This window comes from Bos javanicus, chromosome 4 (genome assembly GCF_032452875.1).
Source record: "Bos javanicus breed banteng chromosome 4, ARS-OSU_banteng_1.0, whole genome shotgun sequence".
Taxonomy (NCBI): domain Eukaryota; kingdom Metazoa; phylum Chordata; class Mammalia; order Artiodactyla; family Bovidae; genus Bos; species Bos javanicus.
The window spans coordinates 68,991,182-69,017,367 of NC_083871.1; the positions used below are offsets into that span (position 1 = coordinate 68,991,182).

Consider the following 26,186-nt stretch of genomic DNA (forward strand, 5'->3'; position numbering starts at 1 on the left):
TCACTTTTCTCAGATACATGCACCCCTATAGTCACAGCAGCACTGTTTACAATAGACAAGACATGGAAACAACCTAAATGTCCACTGACAGATGAACAGATAAAGGTGATGTATATATACACACACAAGAGAATATATAATATATATTATAAATATATATATTCTACTGTATATATACACACTATATATGTACACACACACACAATACAATATGTAGTAGTGCTCAGTTGCTCAGTCAAGTTTGACTCTCTGCAACCGTAGGTTCCTCTATCCATGGAATTTTTCAGACAAGAATACTGGAGTGGGTTGCAATTTCCAGTCATAAAAAGAGTGGCCATTTGCATCTACACGGATGGACGTAGATATTATCATACTAAGTGAAGTCAGAAAGAGACAAATACTAAAATATGACACAAATAAAACTCATCTATGGAACAGAAACAGACTCACAGAGAACAGACTTGTTGCCATAGGAGGGAGAGGGGAGCTGGATTGGGAGTTTGGGACTAACAGATGCAAACTATTATGTATAGAATGGATAAACAACAAAGTGCTATTGTATACTACAGGGATATTCAATATACTGTAATAAACCATAATGGACAAGAATGCCCACAAAAATGTTACTCTTTTCCATATCCAAAAATTAACTCAAAATGGACCAAAGACCTAAATTAAAAGCTAGAGCTACCTTAGATAAATCAATGGTTTCTGAGATGTGGCACCAAAAGTGCAAGCAAAGAAAAAGGATAGGTAAAATAGAAAAATGAAAAACACACACACACACACACACACACACACACACACACACAAAAGAAAAAGGATAGGTAAGTCTGACTTCATCAAAATGTAAAACTTTGTGCTGCAAAAGATACCACCAAAAAGAATGAAAACACAACCCACAGATGGGAGGAAAGATCTTTTAAGTCATCTATCTGGCAAGGGACAAATAGTTCTATTTTAAAATGGCCAAGAGACATAGGTATTTTCCCAAAGAAAATATACAAACAGCCAACAAGCATGTTAAAGATGCTCAACATTATCAGCCATCAGGTAAAAGGAAATCAAAGTCACGGTGATGCACCATTCCACATAGCTCCTCTGAAAATCACAGATCCTTCTGAGAACAAAAACTAAAAAGCTCATCAGAAAAAAAATGTCTATATCAAAATTATCTCTCTTCAGTTGGGGGATTCACAGTGAAGGATTCATGGTAGCTGCCAACAAAACTGCATACTAGATTCACAGTGAAGGATTCATGTAGAAAGCTGCCAACAAAGGACACATTAATAGAATGTGTGAGCCTCAGTCTTTCAGAGATAGAGGAGAAGGAGGTAAAGCTAGTACGGGTGGAAGGGAAACACATTCTACAAAGACATGAAAACAACTGGAAAGTGAGATGTATGTTAAAGAAAGTAATTCAGCCTTGCTTGATGGACTTTGGTCTAAACATCCTAGTGTACTCAAACTTTATTAAGCATATGATCACTAAAAGATTTTGTCTGATTCTCTGCAGATCTGGAGTGGAGGTAAAGATTCCTCATTTCTAACAAGTTCCCAGGAGATGACAATCGTGTTGATCCAATAATTTTGGGTATTAAGGGTTTTTACCATGATTCCAAGAAGTGTGCAGAAGGCTAGAGCACCAAAGCAAATTCACAGAGGTACTATGGATTATTTTTAATTTTTTAATTGTCAGATACCATGTAAACAACTAGTTTAAGACAGCTCACAGTTTCAACATTAGACAGTGCTGTCTGTGTTCCTTTCGATGACATCTTATCCTTAAGATTTTGGCAGTTGCTAAGATATAAAGCAGGTGCCTGGTGAAAACCACTTTGAAATAGAAAATGAAAATGGCTTCAATTTGATTTCAAGGTTTGAGAAGTCATCAGGTGGTCAACAGCCATATATATCCCATTTGGAACAGGTTATTTAAGAAAAATATGACTTTCTTTCATGTGTATTTTTTTTTAATGGTTAATTACTACACATTTGTTAGGAAATCATTAGTAGTTCTTTTGGCCTATGAGGTTCTATGAAAAAAAAATTTAATGAGATGCTGAAGGTGCCCATGAACTGAGAAAGTTTGGGAACCTCTGATTTAGATAGATTGATAGGTGGTAAAACCACAGCTTCCACAGTCCAACTAACGAGGCTGTAGTACACTTATCAGCTGTATGAGCTGAAGCAAGCCAGTTAGTATCTCTGTTTCCTCCATTTTCAAATAGAAATAGTAACAGTTCCTTCCTCATAGGACAGCTATGGAGAGTTAAAATATTAAAACATTAGCTGTCAAAACTACAGAAACATCTGTAGCTATCACCATCATCATAATTACAGTGTTACAGTTACTGCTATTACAACTATTAGGTAAAGGGGAGTGAGTCATAAAAGGCTTTTTGATCTGATAGAAACAAATGTTTTTGGTGCAGAAGGGAGGGAATTATGGCAGTATGGGGGATATGGTGCAATATAACTATAGGGGCCTGTAAGTGTAGCTGCTTCAGCCCCAACTCCAAGGTGCTAGGTCCCATGGCTGTTAAATACTTCCAAGGGCAAAGAACCAGAGAAAAGGAACAGGTCAACTCAAATCTGCCTTCTTTATTCTAACTAAAACGACTAAAATATTTCATGTGCAAGTGATTTTTGTTGTTGTAATGACAAGAATTTTAAAAAAAACAGGTCTGAATATAATGAAAATTAGTTTGTCTAATGTGAAAAATTTTCTGATAGCTAAATACAATTACCAAAATATGCCTATTAAGAGCCCTTCTATCTCATTATCAAATTTAAGCATGTCAGCAAACGAGCACAAGATTCTAACACTGTTTCTCATGGGTTTGCAGGAGGGCAAAGCACACAGATCAGAAAGAACATTCTGCTAATTAAACTGAAGCAGATGACTACAGTAGAGAAGGGCTTGTCACATGTAACATCTGTGCCAAGAATGATCAGATTAAATATGCAAAATGTGAAGTGAAGGTGTGAAAAAGCAGTAAGATAATACTCTAGACTTCAAATAGGCTACAAAAGTTCTGACAGTTTTCCTAATTATTCCCAGTAATGGACACAGGAGGCCAAAAGGCAGGAGAGAGAAATACATTTTTCTCCATTATGGGTATTGAGCTCTAGGGCTAAAATCATGCCTGTCTGAACACTGATCAGTTTCTGCAAAGGTTAATAGCAATTAAATGCAGCAAACTAGATTAAATGAGAAACAGGTCATGATACCACTGTACTTGCAAAGAGCACGATAAAGCATTTCTTTTAAATTCTTAATGCACAGAAAATCCAACAAGAGCTGCTATTAAAAAAAAAGGTCTATCTATTAAATGGTAAAGAAATCTCCTAAATGAAAAAAAGAATGTCATGCTACATAAACTGATTCAATTACCATCAGTCCATCAGTATTGTGCTGCCGAGATTAAATACAAATGATGTCTACAAGAGTGTTTCTCTAAAAAACTATGATACACACACTTCTTCCTCTTTCTAAGCTAAAGATAACAAAGAGTTCACCTTATAATTTAAAATGGGATATATTAGTTACGTGCAAAACTGAAAAGATGCACACCAGAGGATAATATTGTCATTAACACTTTGCTTCTTCCAATCTAGAACATCTATAATCAAAAGAATATAAATTACTCTGATAATTAAGATTAAACCATCTATGACTACAGTTAATAATGTATTATATATTTGAAAGTTGCTAAGAGAGCAGACCTTCAATCTTCTCATCACAAAGAAAAAAATTATAACTGTAGATGATGGACGTTAACTAGACTTATGTTATTTTGTAGTATACACAAATACCATTATGTTGCACACCTCAAGCTAGTATGTTACAGGTCAACTGCAGCTCAACTTTTAAAAAAAATTTTAAGATGAAATTATGTTGGGGGCTTCCCTGGTAGCTCAGTGGTATAAAACCCACCGGCCAATGAAAGAGACACAGGTTTGATCCCTGATCCAGGAAGATCCCACATGCTGCAGAACAAACTACACCCACGCATCACAACTATTGAGCCTGTACTCTAGATCCCACAAAGCACGAGTACTGAGCCCAAGTGCTGCAGCTACTGAAGCCCACGTACCCTGGAGCCCGTTCTCTACAACAATAGAAGCCCCCACAATGAGAAGCCTGGGCACCACAACAAGAGAGCAGCACCTACGTGCCACTTTTTGAGAAAAGCCTTCACATCAACGAAGACCCAGCACAAAAATAAAATTATAAAAAATGATTCTTGGGAGAATGAAGATTTATAATGAACATCATTTTTAGAAAAAGATTAAACTATCTTATAACTACAATATTCTGAGATCATTCTCCAAATAAATCCTAAAATATCCTTCTGAAACTTATTCAAAAAGATGAAGCAAGCAAGCATGTATACACACAAGCACACATATTCTCTCTTCCCACACACACGTAACTCTCTGCACCGGACAAAAATAAGAGACGAGCTCAGAAAATGGAAATTCAATTTACTTTACTATCCTCAGGGTCTTCTAAACCATCAGGGCGGCTTAGGTTTCGAGCGGGCTGGCTGCAGACAACATTATCCTCCAGTCCCCAAGAGGGTACTCTCACAGGTGGCCTTTGGATTTCATCTGGGTAAAAAGCACCATCTGCTCCATCTGAAATAAAAATTTTGGAAAGGTAGGGTAAAAACTGGTCCTAGAATTAGAATCCCTGTCTATTGCAAGGATGAAAAGAATATAAAGAACCATTTTAGTGTATCCAAAAAATGTTTTTCTTTTTAACCCAAATGACCTTTAAACTATGTGTAATAAGCAAATAGACTCCTCATTCATGGTGTATCGCTTCTAGATGAAGCCAGTTAAAACTGCTTGTTATAAAACAAGATTTCTATTAGAGTTGATTATACCAACAGAACAGTTCTCTAATCCCACAAAGATACAAACAAAAAAAAACACCTCCGTATTTGGCTAATGTCAACAAAAAAAGTTTTAATAACCTCTTGTTTCTGGTGTTGCATAAGGATTACCATACTGCAGAACTGGTTGTGTATTTGACACTGCAGGAACATGACCACTTTTCTCTGAGCTTGTTTTGAGACACTGTGAGATCTGATGAGGACTTTGGGAATTCTGACCTTCCAATTTCCTTTCTGCTTGATTTTCTACACTTCTTTTATGTTCCTAAAATTAACAAAAAAGAAGGTGAAAAAGCAAAGCAACTGAGTATTTTATAACAAGAAAAGCTTAAACATTTAGCCAAAATATTACAATGATTTCCCTATTATATTTAAAGGATACAGTTGGAAATGCTGGTTCTCAACTTCTCATACATGTCCCTTCCACATTTAACAGAACTAGAAAGCAAGGCAAAGTCCAATATATATTTTCAAATTGTGCCAATTAAAGTACGCTTTTCATTGAGCTGAGGGGAAATTATGAAATCTCTTATAATTTACCTATTAGTAAAAATCATAAAGCAAAATCAACCCAGACTACTTCCCTAGTAAATTCTATCAAACATTTTAAAAAATATATTAATCCTATATTAATATAGGATTAAAAAACTCTTACCAAAACACTTTCTCAGCTTACTTTTATAAGGCCAGTATTATCCTGATATCCAAACCATTGACATTACAGAAAAACTGCAGACTGCAACTACAGACCTTCATCAATACTAATGTAAAAATCCTCAACTTAAGAAATCAAATTCAATATTAAAAAATAATATATCATGACCAAGTGGATTTTATCACAAGAAAGCAAAATTAGTTTAACATACAAAAATCAATGCAATTCACCGTGTTCACAGACTAAAGGAAAAACTGATCATTTCAATAAATTTACAAAGAAACATTTTACAAAATCCAACATGCACTTATGGTTTAAAAAAAATAAAGTGAAGTTAACAAAAACCAACAGTGAATCTTAATGGTAAAAAACTAAGTGATTCTATCTAAGATCAAATATTAAGGTAAGAAGGTCTGCTAACCATTTCTATGAAACATTATACTGGAGGTACTCAACAGTGTTAAGATTAAGGCAGACAGATTGGAAAGGAAGAAGTAAAACCATCTTTATTAACAGATGACATGATCATAGAAGTGGGAAAATCCTAAGGAATCTACCAGAACTAGGAGAATGAGTTAATTTAGCAAGGCTGCAGTATATAAGGTCAACATAAAAAAAAAAAACAACCAACTGTATTGTCAGCAACACACAACTGAAAAATGAAATTTTAAAAATTCTTTTTATTTTAAAAACCATTAATAGATAAAAATTAAATACTTAGGAATAAATTTAGCAAAAGATGTACAAGGTCTATAAACTAAAGACCACAAACATTACTGAGAGATACAGAAGAGAGGCTCAACAAATGGAGAAATATATCACATTCATGGGCTGAAAAACCTATTTTTATACTATTAATTTCCCCTCAGATTGATTCACAGATTCAAAATTCCAGCAGGTTTTTGTATAAATTGACAAACTTGATTCTAAAATGTACATGGAAACACAGAAGTGCTGAAGAGCTCATTTTTAAAAAGCAGAAACTCAAAACTTACACAATCTGATTTCAAAACTTATTATAAAAGCTATAGTAATCAACTGAGTAATTTGGGCGTAAGTATAAATAATAGATCAGGCATAGGCAAACTTTTTCCATAGAGAGTCTAATGGTAGATATTTCAGCTTCGTAGAACACAGTCTGTCACAGCTACACAAATCTCTCTCTGCTGTTGTCACAGACAATTACCTAGAAGTAAATGGACATGGCCATGTGCTTTAATAAAACTTCATTTACAAAAACAGACCACAAGCCAAATTCAGATGTAGACTTTAGTATGTTGACCCTAATATAAATAAAACAGAAGAGATCCCAAAAATATATCCATACTCATTGCCAATTAATTTTCAAAGATGAAGATACAATTCAGTGGAGGAAAACACATTCTTTTAGACATCTGATGCTAAAAAAAAAAAAAAAAAACCTGGCTATCTGCATATAAATTAAAAATTTTTGACTGTCATTCCATACACAGAATTTTAAATAAATCATAAATCTAAATTTAAGAGCTGAAAATATAAATATACTAGATGAAAAAATAGGAGAAAAATCTTTGTAACTCTGGGTTAGGCAAAAATTCCATATAGGACAAATATAGCCTGAACCATTAAGAAAAATATTGCTGAACTGTACTACTTCAGAATTAGCAGCTTCTGCTCTTCAAAAGCTAGTTTCTTTTAAAAATGAAAAGATGAGCCACAAATTGGGATAAAGTATTTCCAAAATACCTAACAAAAGAAATTGGATTTGGAATATATTTTTTAAAACTCCAAACCAAAAACCAAAAAAGATAACCCAATTTAAAAAATTAGGTAAAAGATATGAACAGACATTTCACAAAAGAATATATATGAATGGCCTGAGGGCACAGGAAAAGATACTGAGCATCACCAGTTAGTCATCAAGGATTATTCAGGAAAAAAAAAAAAAAAATTATCTTAAAAGATATATACACCCCAATATTTATAGCAGCACTATTTAAAATAGCCAAGATATGCATGAAAATAACCTAAGGCTCATCAACAGATAACTGGATTAAGATGCTGTGTATGTGTATATGCAAGCACCTGATGAAATAAGTCAAAGATAAATACTATATGGTATCACTTATATACACATGAATCTAAAAAATATGCACAACTGTACATACAAAAAAGAAACAAACTCACAGATATAGAAAACTTGTGGTTACCAAAGGAAAAGGACAAATTAGGGGTACAAGATTACAGATACAAGTTATTATATATAAAATAAACAACAAGGATTTACTGTGGGGCATAGGGGCATCCATTATCTTGTAATAACCTATAATGGAATATAATCTGCAAAAATACTGAATCGCTATGCTGTACACCAAAAACACAATAATGTACATCAACTATACTTCAATTTAAAGAAAAATTTTAAGGTTAACATTAAGAAATTTAATAATAATTTAAGAAAACCCTAGTACAGGAAATTCAACTATAACTGTAACAAGGCAACCCTACATAGCCAATAGGATGACTATAATTAAAAACTGACAATACCAAGGGCTAGTAACTGGAATGCTCATACACTGCAGTGGGAATGCAAAGTGGTACAGCCTCTTTGGAAAACAAACTTGTTTCTTAAAAACATACACATACCACACAAGCCAGCAATTCTCTTCCTAAGTATATACTCAAAAAAGGAAAAACGAAAACCATATCCACAGAAAAACTTGTAGGAGAATGTTCATAGCAGTCTTAGATCATAACCAAAACATGAGAAATAATTTGAACGTCTATCAGCTAGTAAAAGGATTAATGTCCATAATCAATGAGTGAATAAATTCTGTATGATATTTTTATGAAATGCTAGAAAAAGTAAAAGTGTAAAGTAAAAGAAAGCAGATCAGTGGTTGTCTGGGACTGGGGGTAGTTGGAGGAACTGAGTACATATGAGCACATATATGTGCAGCAATAAAACATTCTATAGTTTGAATGTAATGATAGTTACAGAACTATATATTTGCCAAAATTCATTGCATTGCACTTAAAATGGGTGAATTTTATCATATGTCAGTTGCACCTCAATAGAGCGGTTTAAAAAAATAAAATCAACCGAAAATATTAACAAAGGATGTGAGGATAAAAATTTTCATCTGTAAAGTAATATTTAGCTGGTTTTGCTGACTGTCAACCCTTGGGAGTACTTGAGATGAGACTCTGTTAAATTTTTACCTATAAAGTGACCTTAAAATAGGGTAAGTGGCCTTAAAATGAAGTAAGTCATTGACAGCAAAACTAGTTTGTGTGTTAGTTGCTCAGTCATGTCCAACTCTTTGTGAGCCCCGTGGACTACAGCCCACCAAGTTCCTCCAAATTCTCCAGGCAAGAATACTGGAGTGGACTGCCATTTCCTGCTCCCGGAGATCTTCCTGGAGCAGGGATCGAACCCAGGTCTTCTGCATTACAGGCAGATGCTTGACCATCTGAGCTACTAGGGTAGCCCTGAGAGCAAAATTGGTAAACATGAAAAATGCAAGTCAGTTTAGGCTTGAGAAGAGAAATGGAAATTAAAAGTTCTTCCTAAGCACGTGAAAGCCTCCTGATGAAAGAAAGCCTCCTGATGAAAGTGAAAGTGGAGAGTGAAAAAGTTGGCTTAAAGCTCAACATTCAGAAAACGAAGATTATGGCATCCGGTCCCATCACTTCATGGCAAATAGATGGGGAAACAGTGTCAGACTATTTTTCTGGGCTCCAAAATCACTGCGGATGGTGATTGCAGCCATGAAATTAAAAGACACTTACTCCTTGGAAGGAAAGTTATTACCAACCTAGATATGCTTTTCATAGCATATTGAAAAGCAGAGACATTACTTTGCCAACAAAGGTTCATCTAGTCAAGGCTATGGTTTTTCCTGTGGTCATGTATGGATGTGAGAGTTGGACTGTGAAGACGGCTGAGTGCCAAAGAATTGATGCTTTTGAACTGTGGTGTTGGAGAAGACTCTTGAGAGTCCCTTGGACTGCAAGGAGATCCAACCAGTCCATTCTAAAGGAGATCAGCCCTGGGATTTCTTTGGAAGGAATGATGCTGAAGCTGAAACTCCAATACTTTGGCCACCTCATGCGAAGAGTTGACTCATTGGAAAAGACTCTGATGCTGGGAGGGATTGGGGGCAGGAGGAGAAGGAGACGACAGAGGATGAAATGGCTGGATGGCATCACTGACTCGATGGACGTGAGTCTGGCTGAACTCCGGGAGTCAGTGATAGACAGGGAGGCCTGGCATGCTGCGATTCATGGGGTCGCAAAGAGTTGGACATGACTGAGCGACTGAACTGAACTGAACTGAAGCACGTGAAAAGAGTAAAGAAGGCATAAGAAATACAACATAATGCAGGACTGGTAAGTGAATGACTTACCTAGAACACAGGATTCATTTTAAAAGTAGAAGAAATATACCTAAAAACACAGCTCAAGGGCAATATGCCAGATCTGTCATACAGTTTAAGACCTACACCACTCACTACAATGGGCCTATCAGATCCTGAACAGCAACACCACCACCATGAAATAGTTCTTAGTAAGGTTAATCTAGCAAACTACAGCGAGCACACTTGAATATAAACAATTAGGGAGGCAGCATGACATGGTGGACTGGAATCAGACCAGAATTTGCTTGTCAGCTCCAGTACAAATAACCCTGAGGAACTTACCTTCTGCAGGCCTCAGAGGACCACTGAGAAATAAGGGGATTGTTTAAAACACAGCAGGCCCTCAATGGATGTTCCCTCATCTCCTGCCAATCAAAAACCCCATTCACACTGCTGTAGTGATTCAGGATGTGAAAGTGACAATGTGAACAGAGAAAAAGGGAGAGAGTAAATTTTAAAAATATTTCAAAGATGATTCAAGAAAAGAGGGGGGGAAAGGCATGAAAGCAACAAAAGAGTTAGACATGAGAAAATACTTCTATATAAGTACAAATCAATTTAAAGGACTATTTTTCTATAAGCAAACAATAAACTAGTTAAATGAAGTCAGGGTTTCATCAAAAGATTTATACATGCACTAATACAGTCAAGGAATATCATAGAGAATTTCAATCTAATAAAGAGTTTACTCTCGGCTCATACTCCACTCCTTTATGATCAAAGATGCAATAAATCCTCTGCAAATAATATAAGGGTAAGAACAGGAGTAATAAGCAGCTTTGATTCCTCATGGGGGAAAATGGAGGCAGGCTAAACAAAATATAGGAACATGGACAAAATTGTTCTGATTGGGCTGTTTGGCAAATCAGAAGACTCAACTGTTAACTTAGAGAAGAGTCTTAAATTTATATTCACAATGCACCCACTCCCCTCCAAACGATTTATGTTTAGAATTCAGGATATGCATGAACTTAGAAAAAAAACTGCATCTTTTCACTAACTTCTAACTTAAATTTATCATTTTCTTCAATTATGAATGCAGGTAAAAAACACAGCAGCAGTTGCACTGTGCTGTGCACAAACGGTAGCCTTTGTCACCCACAAAAATCACAGATTTACTTGAGACAACTTCCATTAATCATTTATGCTGCTGCTGCTGCTAAGTCGCTTCAGTCGCATCTGACTCTGTGCGACCCCACAGACGGCAGCCCACCAGGCTCCACCATCCCTGAGATTCTCCAGGCAAGAACACTGGAGTAGGTTGCCATTTCCTTCTCCAATGCATGAAAGTGAAAAGTGAAAGTGAAGTCGCTCAGTTGTGTCTGACTCTTCACGACCCCATGGACTGAAGCCTAGGCTCCTCTGTCCATGGGATTTTCCAGGCAAGAGTACTGGAGTGGGGTGCCATTGCCTTCTCCGTTAATCATTTATATCTATAATACAAATATTACTCTTCCAGTCTCAAAAAGGAAGCAGATCATCTGGTAATATGAAATTAAATTCAGAAAAATTGCTAGTCAGATACCTGATATTAAAGAACATTTTGAAACAGTTTTATTTTAAAGATACTTTTAATTTTTTCTCTGGTAATAGTCAATAAAATACTTTCCACCATCATTTTTATCATCCTTTGCCACTGTTCTTTCTGCTTTATTTCTTTTCCCTTTTCAAATTTCTAGTAAGGGGGTTATACAGAATATCTGAAACAGTATGAAAATGGTAAATAATAAGCAGTGGTTTTTGGAATGACCGAAGATATTTTAAGATATATTAAACTTCTAAATAAATTTAAATTGGTAGAGTTCCTAAGTAAGATATACGAAATTACTTCACACTATTAAAAGTTACTTTTAAAATATATTTTTTATGATACTAGAGAGCAAGCTACTCTAAAAAACAATGAATTTTTATTCACACGTATGTTCAATAACTATGTTATTGAGAAAGAGGAACCAGACATCAAATTGCTAACATTCACTGGATCATAGAGAAAGCCATGGAATTCCAAAAAGACATCTACCTCTGTTTCATCAACTATGCCAAAGCCCTTGACTGTGTAGACCATAATAAACCGTGGAAAGCTCTTAAAGACATGGGAATACCAAAGCATCTTACCTGTCTCCTGAGAAACCTGTATGCAGGTCAAGAAGCAACAGTTAGAACCCTGTATGGAACAACTGATTCATTCAAGGTTGAGAAAGGAGTACGACAGGGCTGTCTGCTGTTACCCTGTTTGTTTAATCCATACACTGAGAACATCATGAGAAATGCCAAGTCGGATGAGTTACAAGCTGGAATCAAGATAGGCAGGAGAAACATCAATAACCTCAGATACACAGATGATACCACTCTAGTGGCAGAAAGTGAAAAGAAACTGAAGAGCCTCTTGATGAGGTAAAGGAGAAGAGTGAAAGAGTCGGCTTAAAGTCAAATATTAAAAAAACTAAGATCATGGCTGCTGCTGCTGCTAAGTCGCTTCAGTCGTGTCCGACTCTGTGTGACCCCATAGACAGCAGCCCACCAGGCTCCGCCATCCCTGGGATTCTCCAGGCAAGAACACTGGAGTGGGTTGCCATTTCTTTCTCCAATGCATGAAAGTGAAAAGTGAAGTTGCTCAGTCATGTCCAACTCTTCATGACCCTATAGACTGAAGCCCACCAGGCTCCTCCGTCCATGGGATTTTCCAGGCAAGAGTACTGGAGTAGGTTGCCATTGCCGTCTCCAAGATCATGGCATCCAGCCCCATTACTTCATGGCAAACAGATGGGGAAAAGGGGGAAGCAGTGACAGATTTCCTCTTGTGCTCTCAAATCACTGTGGATGGTGACTGCAGCTGTGAAGTCAGAAGACGTTTGCTTCTTGGCAGGAAAGCTATGACAAACATAGATAGTGTGCTGAAAACCAGAGACATTACTCTGCCAGCAAGGTCCACATAGTCAAGGCCATGGTCTTCCCAGTGGTAACGTATGGTTGGGAGAGCTGGACCGTAAAGAAGGCAGAGCGCCAAAGAATTGATGCCTTCAAACCATGGTGCTGGAGAGGCCCCTGGACAGTAAGAAGATCAAACCAATCTTAAGGGAAATCAACCCTGAATACTAACTGGAAGGGCTAATGCTGAAGTTGAAGCCCTAGTATTTTGGTCATCTGATATGAACAGCTGACTCACTGGGAAAGTCCCTGATGCTGGGAAAGATGGAGGGCAGAAGAAGATGGCGATGGCTGGATGGCATTGCTAATGCAATGGACATGAACTTGGGCAAACTTTGGGAGATGGTGAGGGAAAGAGAGGTCTGGTGTGCTGCAGTCCATGGGGTCACAAAGTCTGACACAATTGGGTGACTGAACAACAACAATGTTCAATAAATATTTATTAAGTATCTAATATGTGGCAGGCACTGCTCTTCAGGCACTAGAGATTCAGGTACAACCAAAACATACAAAAATTCCTGCTCATGTGAAGTCTGTCTCTAGAGCAGGGAAGATGGACAGGAAACAAAATAAGTAAAATACACATTCTGTTAGATGATGATTCATCTTTTTTTTTTTTCATTTACTCACTCAACTAATGCTTAATGATCATTTGGTTTATCCCAGGCACTGTTTGGATTTAGGTTTCAGTGCTGAAGGAAAAGGATTTAATCCTAACCTTATAGAGGAGTAAGGGTTCTAAAAAAACACTGGGAAAAGACAAACATTAAGCAAGTTGCAGAAATAGCAAACAAAAATTCTTATAAATGCACTCTTTAAAAGTAATATAAAACTATAGTGTCACCAACAGGAAAATTAAGAGTAACTCAAGAAGACAGGAAGTAGAAAGCAAACTGGCCTACTTCTAATTGCATTCCTGACACGGTAGGGTATTAACTGATAATAAAACTGCTGATGCCAGTACATTTCTTTTACCAAATGTTTTTATAAGCAAATGCTATAAATTATGTTTGACCCATTAACATTAATTTGTTTAGTCATTCAACAAATATTTAACTTCAAATTATCAAACACTATGAGTGAAAGTCACTCAGTCATGTCCAACTCTTTGCGACCCCATGGACTATACAGTCCATGGAATTCTCCAGGCCAGAATACTGGAGTAGAGACTACAAATACAATGGTGAATAAAACAGACATAATTCCTGTCTTCATGGATCTTATAATTAAGTGAAGGGAGTTTTAATTAAGAGAAATACGTACAGAAATAAGTATTAGTAAAAGTATAGTTCCCAGGTGTAAGTTTAATCAGATCAGATCAGATCAGTCGCTCAGTCGTGTCCGACTCTTTGCGACCCCATGAATCGCAGCATGCCAGGCCTCCCTGTCCATCACCAACTCCCGGAGTTCACTCAGACTCACGTCCATCGAGTCAGTGATGCCATCCAGCCATCTCATCCTCTGTCGTCCCCTTCTCCTCCTGCCCCCAATCCCTCCCAGCATCAGAGTCTTTTCCAATGAGTGAACTCTTTGAATGAGGTGGTCAAAGTACTAGAGTTTCAGCTTGAGTATCATTCCCTCCAAAGAAATCCCTAATTGAGAATGAGAGGTTGAAGAAGGCCTCTGTGAAGAAGAGTCATTTAACCTGAGACTTTAAGCATTAGTCAAAGAGTAGTAGGAGTACTTAAATATTTAGAAGAAAATATTTAAAAATTTGGGGATATACTTGAAAAAAATACCACTGGGTTAAGACAGAAGGGAAATGATTGAACAGGTAAGATGGCCATAAAGTAATATCTGTTGATTGCTGGGTGAAAAATACAACAGAGTTCATTACATTATTCTCTTCTTATATATGTTTAAATTCTTCCGGGACTTCCCTAGTTTAAAGTTCACTACCAAAGAATTGTAGGCAAGAATATTCTTGGCAAAGTACATGAACAAGGGCCCTGAAACAAGAAAGCAACTCATGAGTTTTAAGGCCTGAGTGACTATAACAGTTCTCAAAGTGCAGTCTCCAGACCAGCACCATCAGCAGCAACTTGTCAGAAATGCAAATCTCAAGCCCTATCCCTGACCTACAAATCAGAAACTCTGATTTGTAGAACCCAGAAAGTTGTGCTTTAACAAATCATACAGATGATTCTGATGCAAGCTTAAGACTCAGAACTACTACCGAGAGGAATTCTACAATAGAGAATCAAACAAACTGTGGCTTAAAATGGGTCTAGAGAGAGAGCCTAGTCATATAAAAGATTATAATCTATACTAAGAATTTTGGAGGGACTCCCTGGTAGTCCAGTGGTTAGGACTCCATGGTTTCACTGTCAAGGGTGTGGGTTCAATCGCTGGTCAGGGAACTAAGATCCTGCAAGCCACACAGCACAAAAAAGAATTTTGTCATTTATCTTAAATGCACAAGTACATGGGAGGCCCATAAGGGTCTTCAAGCAAGGAAAGTGTCAACTTTACATTTTTAAAGGTTACCTGCCTGTGGTTTGAATAATCTGTCAAACACAGAGCAGAGGGAAAAGGAATAAAAAAAGAGAGAGAGGACAGGAGTGACCTCATGGAAGATTGGAAAATGGCAGAGTACGAAGTATGGCCCTTATCGAACAACCCCCAAGGAACAAATCCCAGCAACAAGTGAGCTCAGAAGTAGGTCTTTACTGAGGTGACAGAGCCCCATCTAACCGGCTGATTGCAGTCTTGCAAGATTATTTAAACTGCAGCATAATTAATAAGTCACTATATATTATTTTCTGTGATTTGAGCCATTTGTTACTCAGCAAAATGTACAGATGGTTATAACCATTCAGCACTTTCACTATCATATATGAAACTACAAAACTATAAAATATATTCTATATGTAAATATATAATTTTGTGTTATATTTTTATATATGAAACATATTTCATATATGTAAAATGTATAAAAATAAAGTATCTTATCTGCTTCTCTCCAACATTAGCTAGTAACTCCAAGCACAAAATACACTTAGGAGTTGGGTTTCTTACCAAAAATTACTTAAGTAAATTCATATTTCACAAAGTGGTCTTCAGCATTTGAAATACATAGTTTGTCAACTTCCTGTCAAATCTAATTAGGTCATCATTGCTTTAACTTTGAAATACACTTGACCAAAACTCATACCCGAAATAAAAAATTGTTTTCTTACTCTTCATTTGTGCTCCTATTGTTTTATTAGCTTCAATCCACCATTTAGGGCTTCCCAGGTGGCACTAGTGGTAAAGAATCCACCTGCCAATGTAGGAGACACAAGAGACATGGGTTCACTCCCTAGGTAGGGAAGATCCCCTGGAATATGAAACCTAACTCCAGTATTCTTGCCTGGAAAACATAGACAGAGGAGCCTGGAGGGCTACAGTTTAAGGGTCTGCAGAGAGTTGGACATGACTGAGCAACTAAGCACACAGAGCGCAACCCATTGTTCATTTGCAGAAATCTTTTTAACCCACCTGTCATTTTATATTACCATGTAATGAGGGTAGGGAGGAGGATGAGAGGGTGAGGGAGAGAGAACTAAAGCGAATAACAATCAAACACAATATACTGACAACCCAGGGATGGGGTGGGGAGGGAAGAATTGCAAGCAATCTTGAATTGAATTCTACTCTTAACAGGTTTCCTTGTCTTAATGGATATAGCTCTAGCAGTTTTGAAACTGTTTTATGTGAGATGCTGGAACTACCAAATAGATTAAATGTGCTGACTCCGTTGGGCACAGGATTCTCACTGAGGACAAGGTGTATAAATAGGAATTAAGGAAGACAATGAGGATTTCCCTGGCCATCTAGTGGTTAGGATTTTACCATTCCACTGCCAGGGCCTGGGTTTGATCCCTGATTGGGAAACTAAGATCCTGCAAGCCAGATGGCATGGCAAAACAAGAACAACAACACAACCAACATCCTCATCCTGATAATCACTCTGTAGCTAGATGAAATTACTGCAATAACTTCTATTAAAAATGCCTTAAAAAAAAAAAAGCGAGGAAGAACTAGTTGAATTGGACTAGAATTCACAATATCTAAAATACAAACCTTTCTCAGCTCTGGCACTGAAAGGATCCAGAAGCAATGGGCACCAGGAATAATGAAGATACACAGGGCCTGAATTCTGTGTTCTAAACAGCATTTCCCAATAATAAGCAACCAGAACTCCTTGGAGAAGTTAATTTCAGATTCTTTCTTATAAAACATGGCCAACTCCAAAGATGAGTGGTGAAATAAACATATGAGAATATCTTGCAATGCTAGAAAAAAACTAAGTGCTCAAAAAACCAACACCATCCTTTTGATATTGGGGCATACCAGGGACCAGTTTGAAAGTGTTCCCACTGACCAAATCTGGGACTACGTGAACAGCAAAAAATTCTTATCACACTACTAAAAGGAGCTCATATTGATGAGTACCAATTAGGAAAACGATATCTAGTAATATCAGATTAGATGAACACACAGGTGAATATAAATACCCAAATATAAACTTAAAATACAATTGGCCCTCCGAATCAGCCAATGCAGAATGCATGGATACTCAGGGCCAGTGGTACTACACCATTTCACATAAGAGACTTCAGCATCCTTGGATTCTGGCATCCTGAGAGGGGGCTCCAGAAACCAACCCCAAAGACACAGAGCAAAGATTGTACATACATAACTACATACATACATACATAAATGCATACTGTAACATAAAAAATATTTTTGGTCTTGTCCCCAATTCCTGGCACTGACCTCCTAAAACTTGTGGAATTTTCTCAGTGACAGGAGTGTCTTTTATCATTCATAACATGACCCTTTAGACCCTACTGTGAGAAATGTTGCATTACAGTACATTTTATATTATAAACGTATGCACTGTCTGAAGGTCAGGTTATGCTAGAAATCATTAAACAGCTCCTAAAATGTTTCCTATTACAAAAGAAAACCAAAATTCGTTAAATCCAAACTATGTAACAGAAGTCAAACTAAGTTTCGACACTTAAGCATTTTTCTATCAAAATATTTTTAAAATATTATAAAACTAAAAAGCGTTTTCTACCTGTTTGTCTTTTCTTCGTTTAACTTAAAAAGAAAAAATTACCCTCATATAACTGTAAACTGTTATGTCCCTTCAAAAAGCTGTATTATCACATTCAGTGTCGTATGAAATTTTTCAAGGACATTATTCAGTACCTTCTCCCTGGAGAGGTTTTCCCAATATGAAGTTAGACCACTTATCTCTTTTTCTTTCTCTGCCAATTGAAGCTGAGGAGAGAAAGAAATGATCATTATTATTTTTCATCATCTACCCTCTCTTTACCCTTCAAGAGCTGGATCTTATTCTTTGATATCTCTGAACTTGTCACTACTGTTTTTCTGATGTGTTTCAAGATTACTTTATTATTCTTATTTTGCCACTCTGCAGTATGCAGGAACCTGGATCCTTGATGAGGGACTGAACCTGCACGTCCTGCAGTGGTAATGCAGAGTCCTAGCCACTAGACTGTCAGGGAAGTCCCTGAATTACTTGTCATTTTTTATGAATGTGCCTCACTCTTAAAACTTCTCTCCTGGCTTTCATGAAATGGTACCAACACTGTCATTCTCTAATGCTCTTTTTTAAAGTACACTTCTTCACAATTACAAGTATTCTGCAGTTTCTTCTTTGGTTTCTTCTCTCTGAATTTTCGGAAAACTCGCTTTCTTCTATGCCTTCAACTATCATGGTCATATGACTAAATCACAAATATTAACTTATGTGCCACATGCGTTCTTTCCTAAGGTTCAGAGCTTTCCTTGATAAATTCAATGGATGATGATTGGGGAAGGTACCCAAAAGAGGTGGTCCTTTATCAACTCATTCTAAGCATATCTATACCTAATTTTCTTACCTTCAAAAATTCTTCCCACCTGTAAATCCTCTCCATGCTAGCAAATTATTTTCATCAAGACCCACTCTGGTTGGGTCTCTTTTTCTCCTAGAAAATATTTAACAGCAAATAGCACCCACATTCCAAACAGTTAAAATCTGGATTCAACCTATCTTTCACAGTGATCTGCTCCATCACAGATATTACAGATATTAAAGACCTATTACTATTACTCAAGACTGTTACAGCTCCCAGATTATGCTCTCTACTTCTGACCTCCAAACCTGAATTAATTCTTTTCCATCTGTTAGAAAGATGCTCCTTTCTTTCGCCATTTGTTTATTATCCTCCCTTCCTGTATGGTCTTTGACAGGTTTTTGTTGTTGTTCAGTCAACTGTGTCCAACTCTTTGCAACCCCATGGACTGCAGTACACCAGGCTTCCCTATCCTTCACCATCTCCTGGAGTTTGCTCAAACTCATGTCCATTGAGTCGGTTATGCCATCCAACCATCTGATCCTCTGTCACCCCTTCTCCTCCTGCCTTCAATCCTTCCCAGCATCAGGGTCTTTTCAAATGAGTTGGTTCTTCGCATCAGGTGACCAAAGTATTGAAGCTTCAGCATCAGTCCTTCCAATGAATATTCAGGGTTGATTCCCTTTAGGATTGATTTGTTTGATGTCCAAAGGACTCTCAAGAGGCTTCTCCAACACCACAGTTTGAAAGCATCAATTCTTCAGCACTCAGCTTTCTTTATGGTCCAATTCTCACATCCTTACATGACTACTGGGAAAACCATAGCTTTGACTAGATGGACCTTTGTCAGCAAAATGATGTTTCCGCTTTTTAATAGTCTAAGTTTGTCATAGCTTTTCTTCCAAGGAGCAAGCATCTTTTATTTTCATAGCTTCAGTCACTGTCTGCAATGATTTTGGAGTCCAAGAAAATAAAATCTGTTACTGTTTCCACTGTTTCCCCATCTGTTTGCCATGAAGTGATGGGACCGGATGCCATGACCCTAGTTTTTTGAATGTTGGTTTTAAGCCAGCTTTCACTCTCCTTTTTAACCTTCATTAAGAGGCCTTTTAGTTCCTCCTCACTTTCTGTCAATAGGGAGGTGTCATCTGCATATCTGAGGTTACTGATATTTCTCTTGGAAATCTTGATTTCAGCTTGAGCTTCACCCAGTCTGGCATTTCCCTTGATGTACTCTGCACAGAAGTTAAATAAGCAGGGTAGCAATGTATAGCCTTGAAGTACTCCTTAACAATTTTGAACCAATCTGTTGTTTCATGTCTGGTTTTGTTGCTTCTTGATTTGCATATAGGTTTCTCAGCAGTCAGATAAGATGGTCTGGTATTCCCATCTCTTCAAGAATTTCCCACAGTTTGTTGTGATCCACACAAAGGCTTTAGCGTAGTCAGTGAAGCAGATATTTTTCTGGAATTTCCTTGCTTTCTCCATGATCCAACGAATTTTGGCAATTTGATCTCTGGTTCTTCTGTCTTTTCTAAATCCAGCCTGCATATCTGGAAGTTCTCCATTCACTTACTGTTGAAGCCTACTTTGAAGGACTTTGAGCATTACCTTGATAGCATGTGAAATGAGTACATTTGCACAGTAGTCTGAACATTCTTTGGCATTGCCCTTCTTTGGGACTGGAATGAAAGCTGACCTTTTCCAGTCCTGTGGCCACTGTTGAGTTTTCCAAATTTGGTGGCATAATGAGTGCAGCACTTTAACAACATCATCTTTTAGGATTTGAAATACCTCAGCTGGAATTCCATCACCTCCACTAGCTTTGTCCATAGTAATGCTTCCTAAGGCCCACTTGACTTCACACTCCAGGATGTCTGGCTCTAGGTAAGACCACACCATCATGGTTACCTGGGCCATTAAAACCTTTTTTGTACAGTTCATCTGTGTATTCACAGGTCTAGTTTCTCCATAATGTCTAACTCCTAAATATTCCATTGGAAACAGCCCTAACATACTTAGACTTGTAGTTTATGTAGAACTTCATCACACTTTACCCTGGCTCATGGATGTTTGTGTCTAAACAGCACAAAATAATAGGCAGGGCACTAAACAAAAAAAAATCAAGCGCCTTTACCAGTTGTACAGCCATGAATATGGCGTTTTATCTGAACATTGATTTTTATCATTAATTTATTATTCATAAAATAAAAATATTATTTAGCTTCCCATGGGTTTGAAAGGTGATTACCTAGGTCATGAATGTGAAAGAATCGTATCACTATTTCACGTCTAGCAACTCCTACTAGATTATAAACTCTATAAGCATAGCATTGTGTCATTTTTATATGATCACCCACATAATGCAGAGTACATCATGCGAAATACCAGGCTGGATGAAGCACAAGCTGGAATCAAGATTGCCGGGAGAAATATCAGTAACCTCAGATAGGCAGATGATACCTCTCTATCGGCAGAAAGTGAAGAGGAACTAAAGAGCCTCTTGATGAAGGTGAAAGAGAAGAGTGAAAAAGCTGGCTTAAAACTCAACATTCAAAACATTAAGCTCATGGCATCTGGCCACATTACTTCATGGCAAATAGATGGGGAAACAATGGAAACAGTGACTATTTTCTTAGGCTCCAAAATCACTGCAGGTGGTGACTGCAGCCATTAAATTAAAAAGACGCTTGCTCTTTGGAAGAAAAGCTATGACAAACCTAAATAGCCTATGAAAAAGCAGAGACATTACTTAGCCAACAAAGATCCATATAGTCAAAGCCATGGTTTTTCCAGTAGTCATGTTTGGATATGAGAGTTGGACCATAAACAAAGCTGAGTGCTGAAGAATTGATGCTTTTGAACTGTGGTGTTGGAGAAGACTCTTGAGAGTCCCTTGGACTGCAGGAGATCAAACCAGTCAATCCTAAAGGAAATCAGTCCTGAATATTCATTGGAAGGACTGATGATGAAGCTGAAACTCCAATACTTTGGCCACGTGATGCGAAGAGCTGACTCATTTGAAAAGTCCCTGATGCTGGGAAAAATTGAAGGCAGGAGACGAGGACAACAGAGGATTAGATGGTTGGATGGCATCACTCAATGGACATGAGTTTGAGCAAACTCCAGGAGATGGTGAAGGATAGGGAAGCCTGGTGTACTGCAGTCCATGGGGTTGCAAAGAGTCAGACATGACTGATCAACTGAACAAGACCAAACACATAACAACTAACACAGTGCTTTATATATAACAGGTTTTGATAAATATTTATTAAATCATTTTCCCAGTCAATCTGCAAAAATATTTTGTTCTGTATAAATTCAGTATTCACACTTTTTAACAATAAGGGAAGTTGCCAGGCAATAAAAACAATACCCACAGGGATCCCAAATACAGTAACAACCTTATGAAAGAAGTTTCAAATTTTCATTCGGATAGCAGATGAAGATAAAAAAGTACCAGCAGTATACCTATGGCTGATTCATGCTGATGGACAGCAGAAACCAACACAATACTGTATAAAGCAATTACCCTTCAATTAAAAATAAATAAATTTAAAAAACAGGAACTGACCACCATTAAAATTACCTTAGCCTATAATGTACCACCTCAAACAAAGTAACTTTTGGTCTTTAAGAGTGCTGTATTTAAAAATTAGATTACAGGTACAATTAGCTATGACAGAGCAAATTTAAATCACGTAGAACTTCTAGGCCTTTAATCATACACCCACAAAATGCAAAGTATACACACATGCACAGGCCTTAAAATATAAGATTATACTTTATTTAGAGGGAAAATATTTTTCTACTTAATTAATTAGACAGCCTACTGATTTTTTCCCCAACATTTTTACAAACATCATTTACCAATCAGTCTTGTTTGTTGCCTAATGTTACCTCAGCAAAAATAGTCTTCTTAATTAAGACTGTATTGCTTGGGCTTCCCTAATGGCTCAGACAGTAAAGAATCTGCCTGCATAATTATTAATGATCAGAAGTAACATATTTTGGTTAAAAATTTTCAAACTTTTACATAAATTTTTAAGATTACTGATCATATCTTATTATACTCCCAGAAAAACACCAAAGCTCTAGAATAATTTCACACACCATTTTAAGTGAACAAGGATTATGACATAATCACTTTTTATCTTAAAATCTAAGCATGATTTAGAGATATAATTTTAATAGCCATGTTGCTAGTGTTAAATTGCTTCAGTCATGTCCATATGAATACACAAAATGAAAGCCACAAGCACAATGCATATGGGTAACCACTTTCTCAGTTCACAGTTAATGAACTATATTCAACATAACTACATAGTACATATTTATCTATATTATGAAAATGCTATTTCAGTTACCCATGTTAAAACTTTAGACTGACTAAATTATAGACAGCACTTTTCAGAAGTATCACTTTTCACAAGTAACAGAAGTATCAAGTTATATAAATATTAAGCTTACTTTGTAATTGTCCACTACTTCAGCTAGTTCTAGTTTTATGTTTTCAGCAATTTTCACTTGTTCTTTCCATTTCAGCTCCATTTTTGCAAGTTCATCAGCATATTTATTGCATTTTGTTTTCTCATCCTAAATGAAATTAGTATAATTACCAAAAGATTTTAAATCCATATACAGCCAATATCTATACAAACATACTTAGGCTGAATGTTTACTATAACACTATAGTAAAGGTATAAAAATTGAAATAACCAAAATGTCTGTCAGTATAAGACTGGATAAATCATTTATATTCATACAATGGAACAGAATGTATTTACTGAAAAAGAACAAATGGATATACAAATTACAAGGAAAAATAACAAGATATGTTAATTGAAAAGATCAAGTTCCAAAACAGAATATACAGTATAATTCCATTTTTGCTTCAAAAGTTGTTTAACACAGTTTTATATGATATCTATGTAGAAAAAGATAAACAAAAACATAATTTTTTTGGTTGCATTGCACAGCTTGTGGGAACAATCTTAGTTCCCCAACCAGGGATTGAAACGTGGCCCTCAGTAGTAAAAGGTCAGAGTCCTATGGACTGCCAGGGAATTCAATAAACCAAACTATTAATAGCTCTTATTTCTGGGGATCAGGATCATAATGGTATTTTTTTCACCATCGTTATTCTTTATTTCCATAATGCCTAAGATATCACAATAAACATAGATTACTTTTGCAAAGGAGGTAAAGCAAGCATGTATGCATGCTAAGTTGCTTCAATTGTGCCCTACGCCTTGTGACCCTTTGGACTGTAGCCCACCGGGCTCCTCTGTCCATAGGATTCCCTAGGCAAGAATATTGGAGTAGGTTACCATGCCCTCCTCCAGGCAATCTTGCCAACCCAGGTACTGAACCTGCATTTCTTATGTCTCCTGTACTGGTAGGTGGGCTCTTTACCACTAGTGCAACCTGGGAAGCCCAGAAGGTAATAAAAATCACATATTTATAATGCCACTGTTTTCAGATATTAATTGGGGTTTCCTGACCAAGACAATCTCTAGGTAGATTTCTTAAACACCGCTCTTCTCTACAACTTAGAATGTTAAAGGAAAAGAGTTTTAAAACAAGATGAAAAGGTAACTTGGCCAATTTCATTTTGAGTGTTTTGTGTAAGGAAAAAAAAGTTTAATATGCCTTATGCTAAAAATTCCCTAGTGGTCCAGTGGCTGGGGCTCTGTGCTTCCACTGCAAGGGACATGGTTCACTCCCTGGTAAGGGAACTAAGATCCCACAAGCCTCACAGCACAGTCAATTAAAAAAATTTTTTAATTAAAAAAGAAAGAAATATGCTTTATGCTTTGAGCAATTCAATAGAGAAAAAGTCTTTTCAACAAATAATGCTGGATCAACTGAATATTCTTACTATATGTACCACAACTCACCATTCACAAATAACAGGCTTAAAAGACTCTAAGACTACAAAACTTAACAGAAGACAAGAAAAAAATCATTACAAGTTCAGTTAGTAAATTTTTTCTTAGAAAATAAGAACAATACATAAAGAATAAATTAAGAATCTATACTTCAGCAAAACTAAAACTTTTTCTAAAAACACCACTGTGTGTGTGTTAGTTGCTTAGTCGTGTCCGACTGTTTGCAACCCCATAGACGGCAGCCCACTAGGCTCCCCCGTCCCTGGGATTCTCCAGGCAAGAACACTAGAGTTGTTTGCCACTTTCTTCTCCAAAAGGAACTACAGAAAGTGAAAGAAGTCGCTCAGTCATGTCCGACTCTTTGCGACCCCATGGACTGTAGCCTACCAGGCTCCTCCATCCATGGAATTTTCCAGGCAAGAGTACTGGAGTGGGTTACCATTTCCTTCTCCAAAAACACCATTAAGGAAATAAAAAGGCAAGCCACAGACTGGGATAAAATCACACATATCAAAGGATTTGTATCTGGAATAAAGAACACAACTCAATAATAAGATGAAAACAATTTTTTAAATGGCAAAAAAATGAACTCTCATAATAAAAAGGAATCAACTACCAATAGTAGGCAACTATATAAATAAGTCTCAAAATAACTGTGATGAAAGGGGGCAGGAAAAGAAGAGCGTACATATGATTCCATTTATAGAAACTGTACAAAAGGTAGGCTAATCTACAGTGGCAGAAAGCAAGCCAATGGTTTCCCAGGAAAGGGGAAAGAGGGAGCAATGAGTTGCAAAAGGGTACAAAAAAGATTTGAAGGTAGTGGAAATGTTCATTAGCATGACACTGTGATAGCTCCACAACTATAAATACAGCAAAACTAAACAAACTGCAAACTTTAAATATGTGCAGTTTACTGAATTTCAATTGTACTACAACACACAAGTTTTTAGCTGGAAAAAAACATTCTATCTTCCTTTTGATAATACAATGAGGTTTTTTAAAATATTCATCCAAAATTTACTGAAAAATAGTTTAGTCCCTTATAAACAACTATTTTGACCTCAAGGGTAATCAATCCTCTACAAAAGGATCATTCCGAAGCAACAAAAATGCTCAGCTTAAAGTCTTATTAAGGATTACATTAAACTATTATTAAGATTGTAACATAAAATATTTTACATTAATTACTGTAGTGTGTTAAGTCATTTCAGTCCTGTCTGACTCTTTGTGACCCTATGGACTATAGCCCACCAGGCTCCTCTGTCCATGGGATTCTCCAGGCAAGAATACTGGAGTGGGTCGCCAAGTCCTCCCCTTCAGATCTTCCTGACCCATGGACCGAACCGTCTCTCTTGTATCTCCTGCATTGGTAGGTGGGTTCTTTACTACTACCTGGGAAGCCCAATTACTATAGTAACGTTGGGCTAATATGTGAACTTCATTCCACGGCTCTAAAAATTACCCCTTGCCTCTCCACATGTACAGAGAAACAAACACAGAAAAAAATATTTAACTGAACAAATGAAAACCACATACTACACAAAACACCT

At 36.9% G+C, this 26,186-nt stretch overlaps 1 protein-coding gene across 8 annotated transcripts in view; it reads right to left on the reverse strand.

Moving 5' to 3' along the window:
• The window catches only part of TAX1BP1 (Tax1 binding protein 1), an 84,090-nt gene that overhangs the window by 7,882 nt on the left and 50,022 nt on the right, over positions 1–26,186 (reverse strand). For 4 of the 8 annotated variants that reach the window (XM_061414270.1, XM_061414269.1, XM_061414277.1 and 1 more), the window contains 4 exons: positions 23,213–23,338; positions 18,090–18,161; positions 4,986–5,169; positions 4,496–4,644 (listed from right to left, as the gene is read on the reverse strand). In XM_061414270.1, coding sequence (XP_061270254.1) covers positions 4,496–4,644; positions 4,986–5,169; positions 18,090–18,161; positions 23,213–23,338 — 531 coding nt within the window. The remainder of the gene's footprint in view (positions 1–4,495; positions 4,645–4,985; positions 5,170–18,089; positions 18,162–23,212; positions 23,339–26,186) is intronic. The other 4 variants (XM_061414272.1, XM_061414271.1, XM_061414274.1 and 1 more) reach the window with 2 other exon arrangements.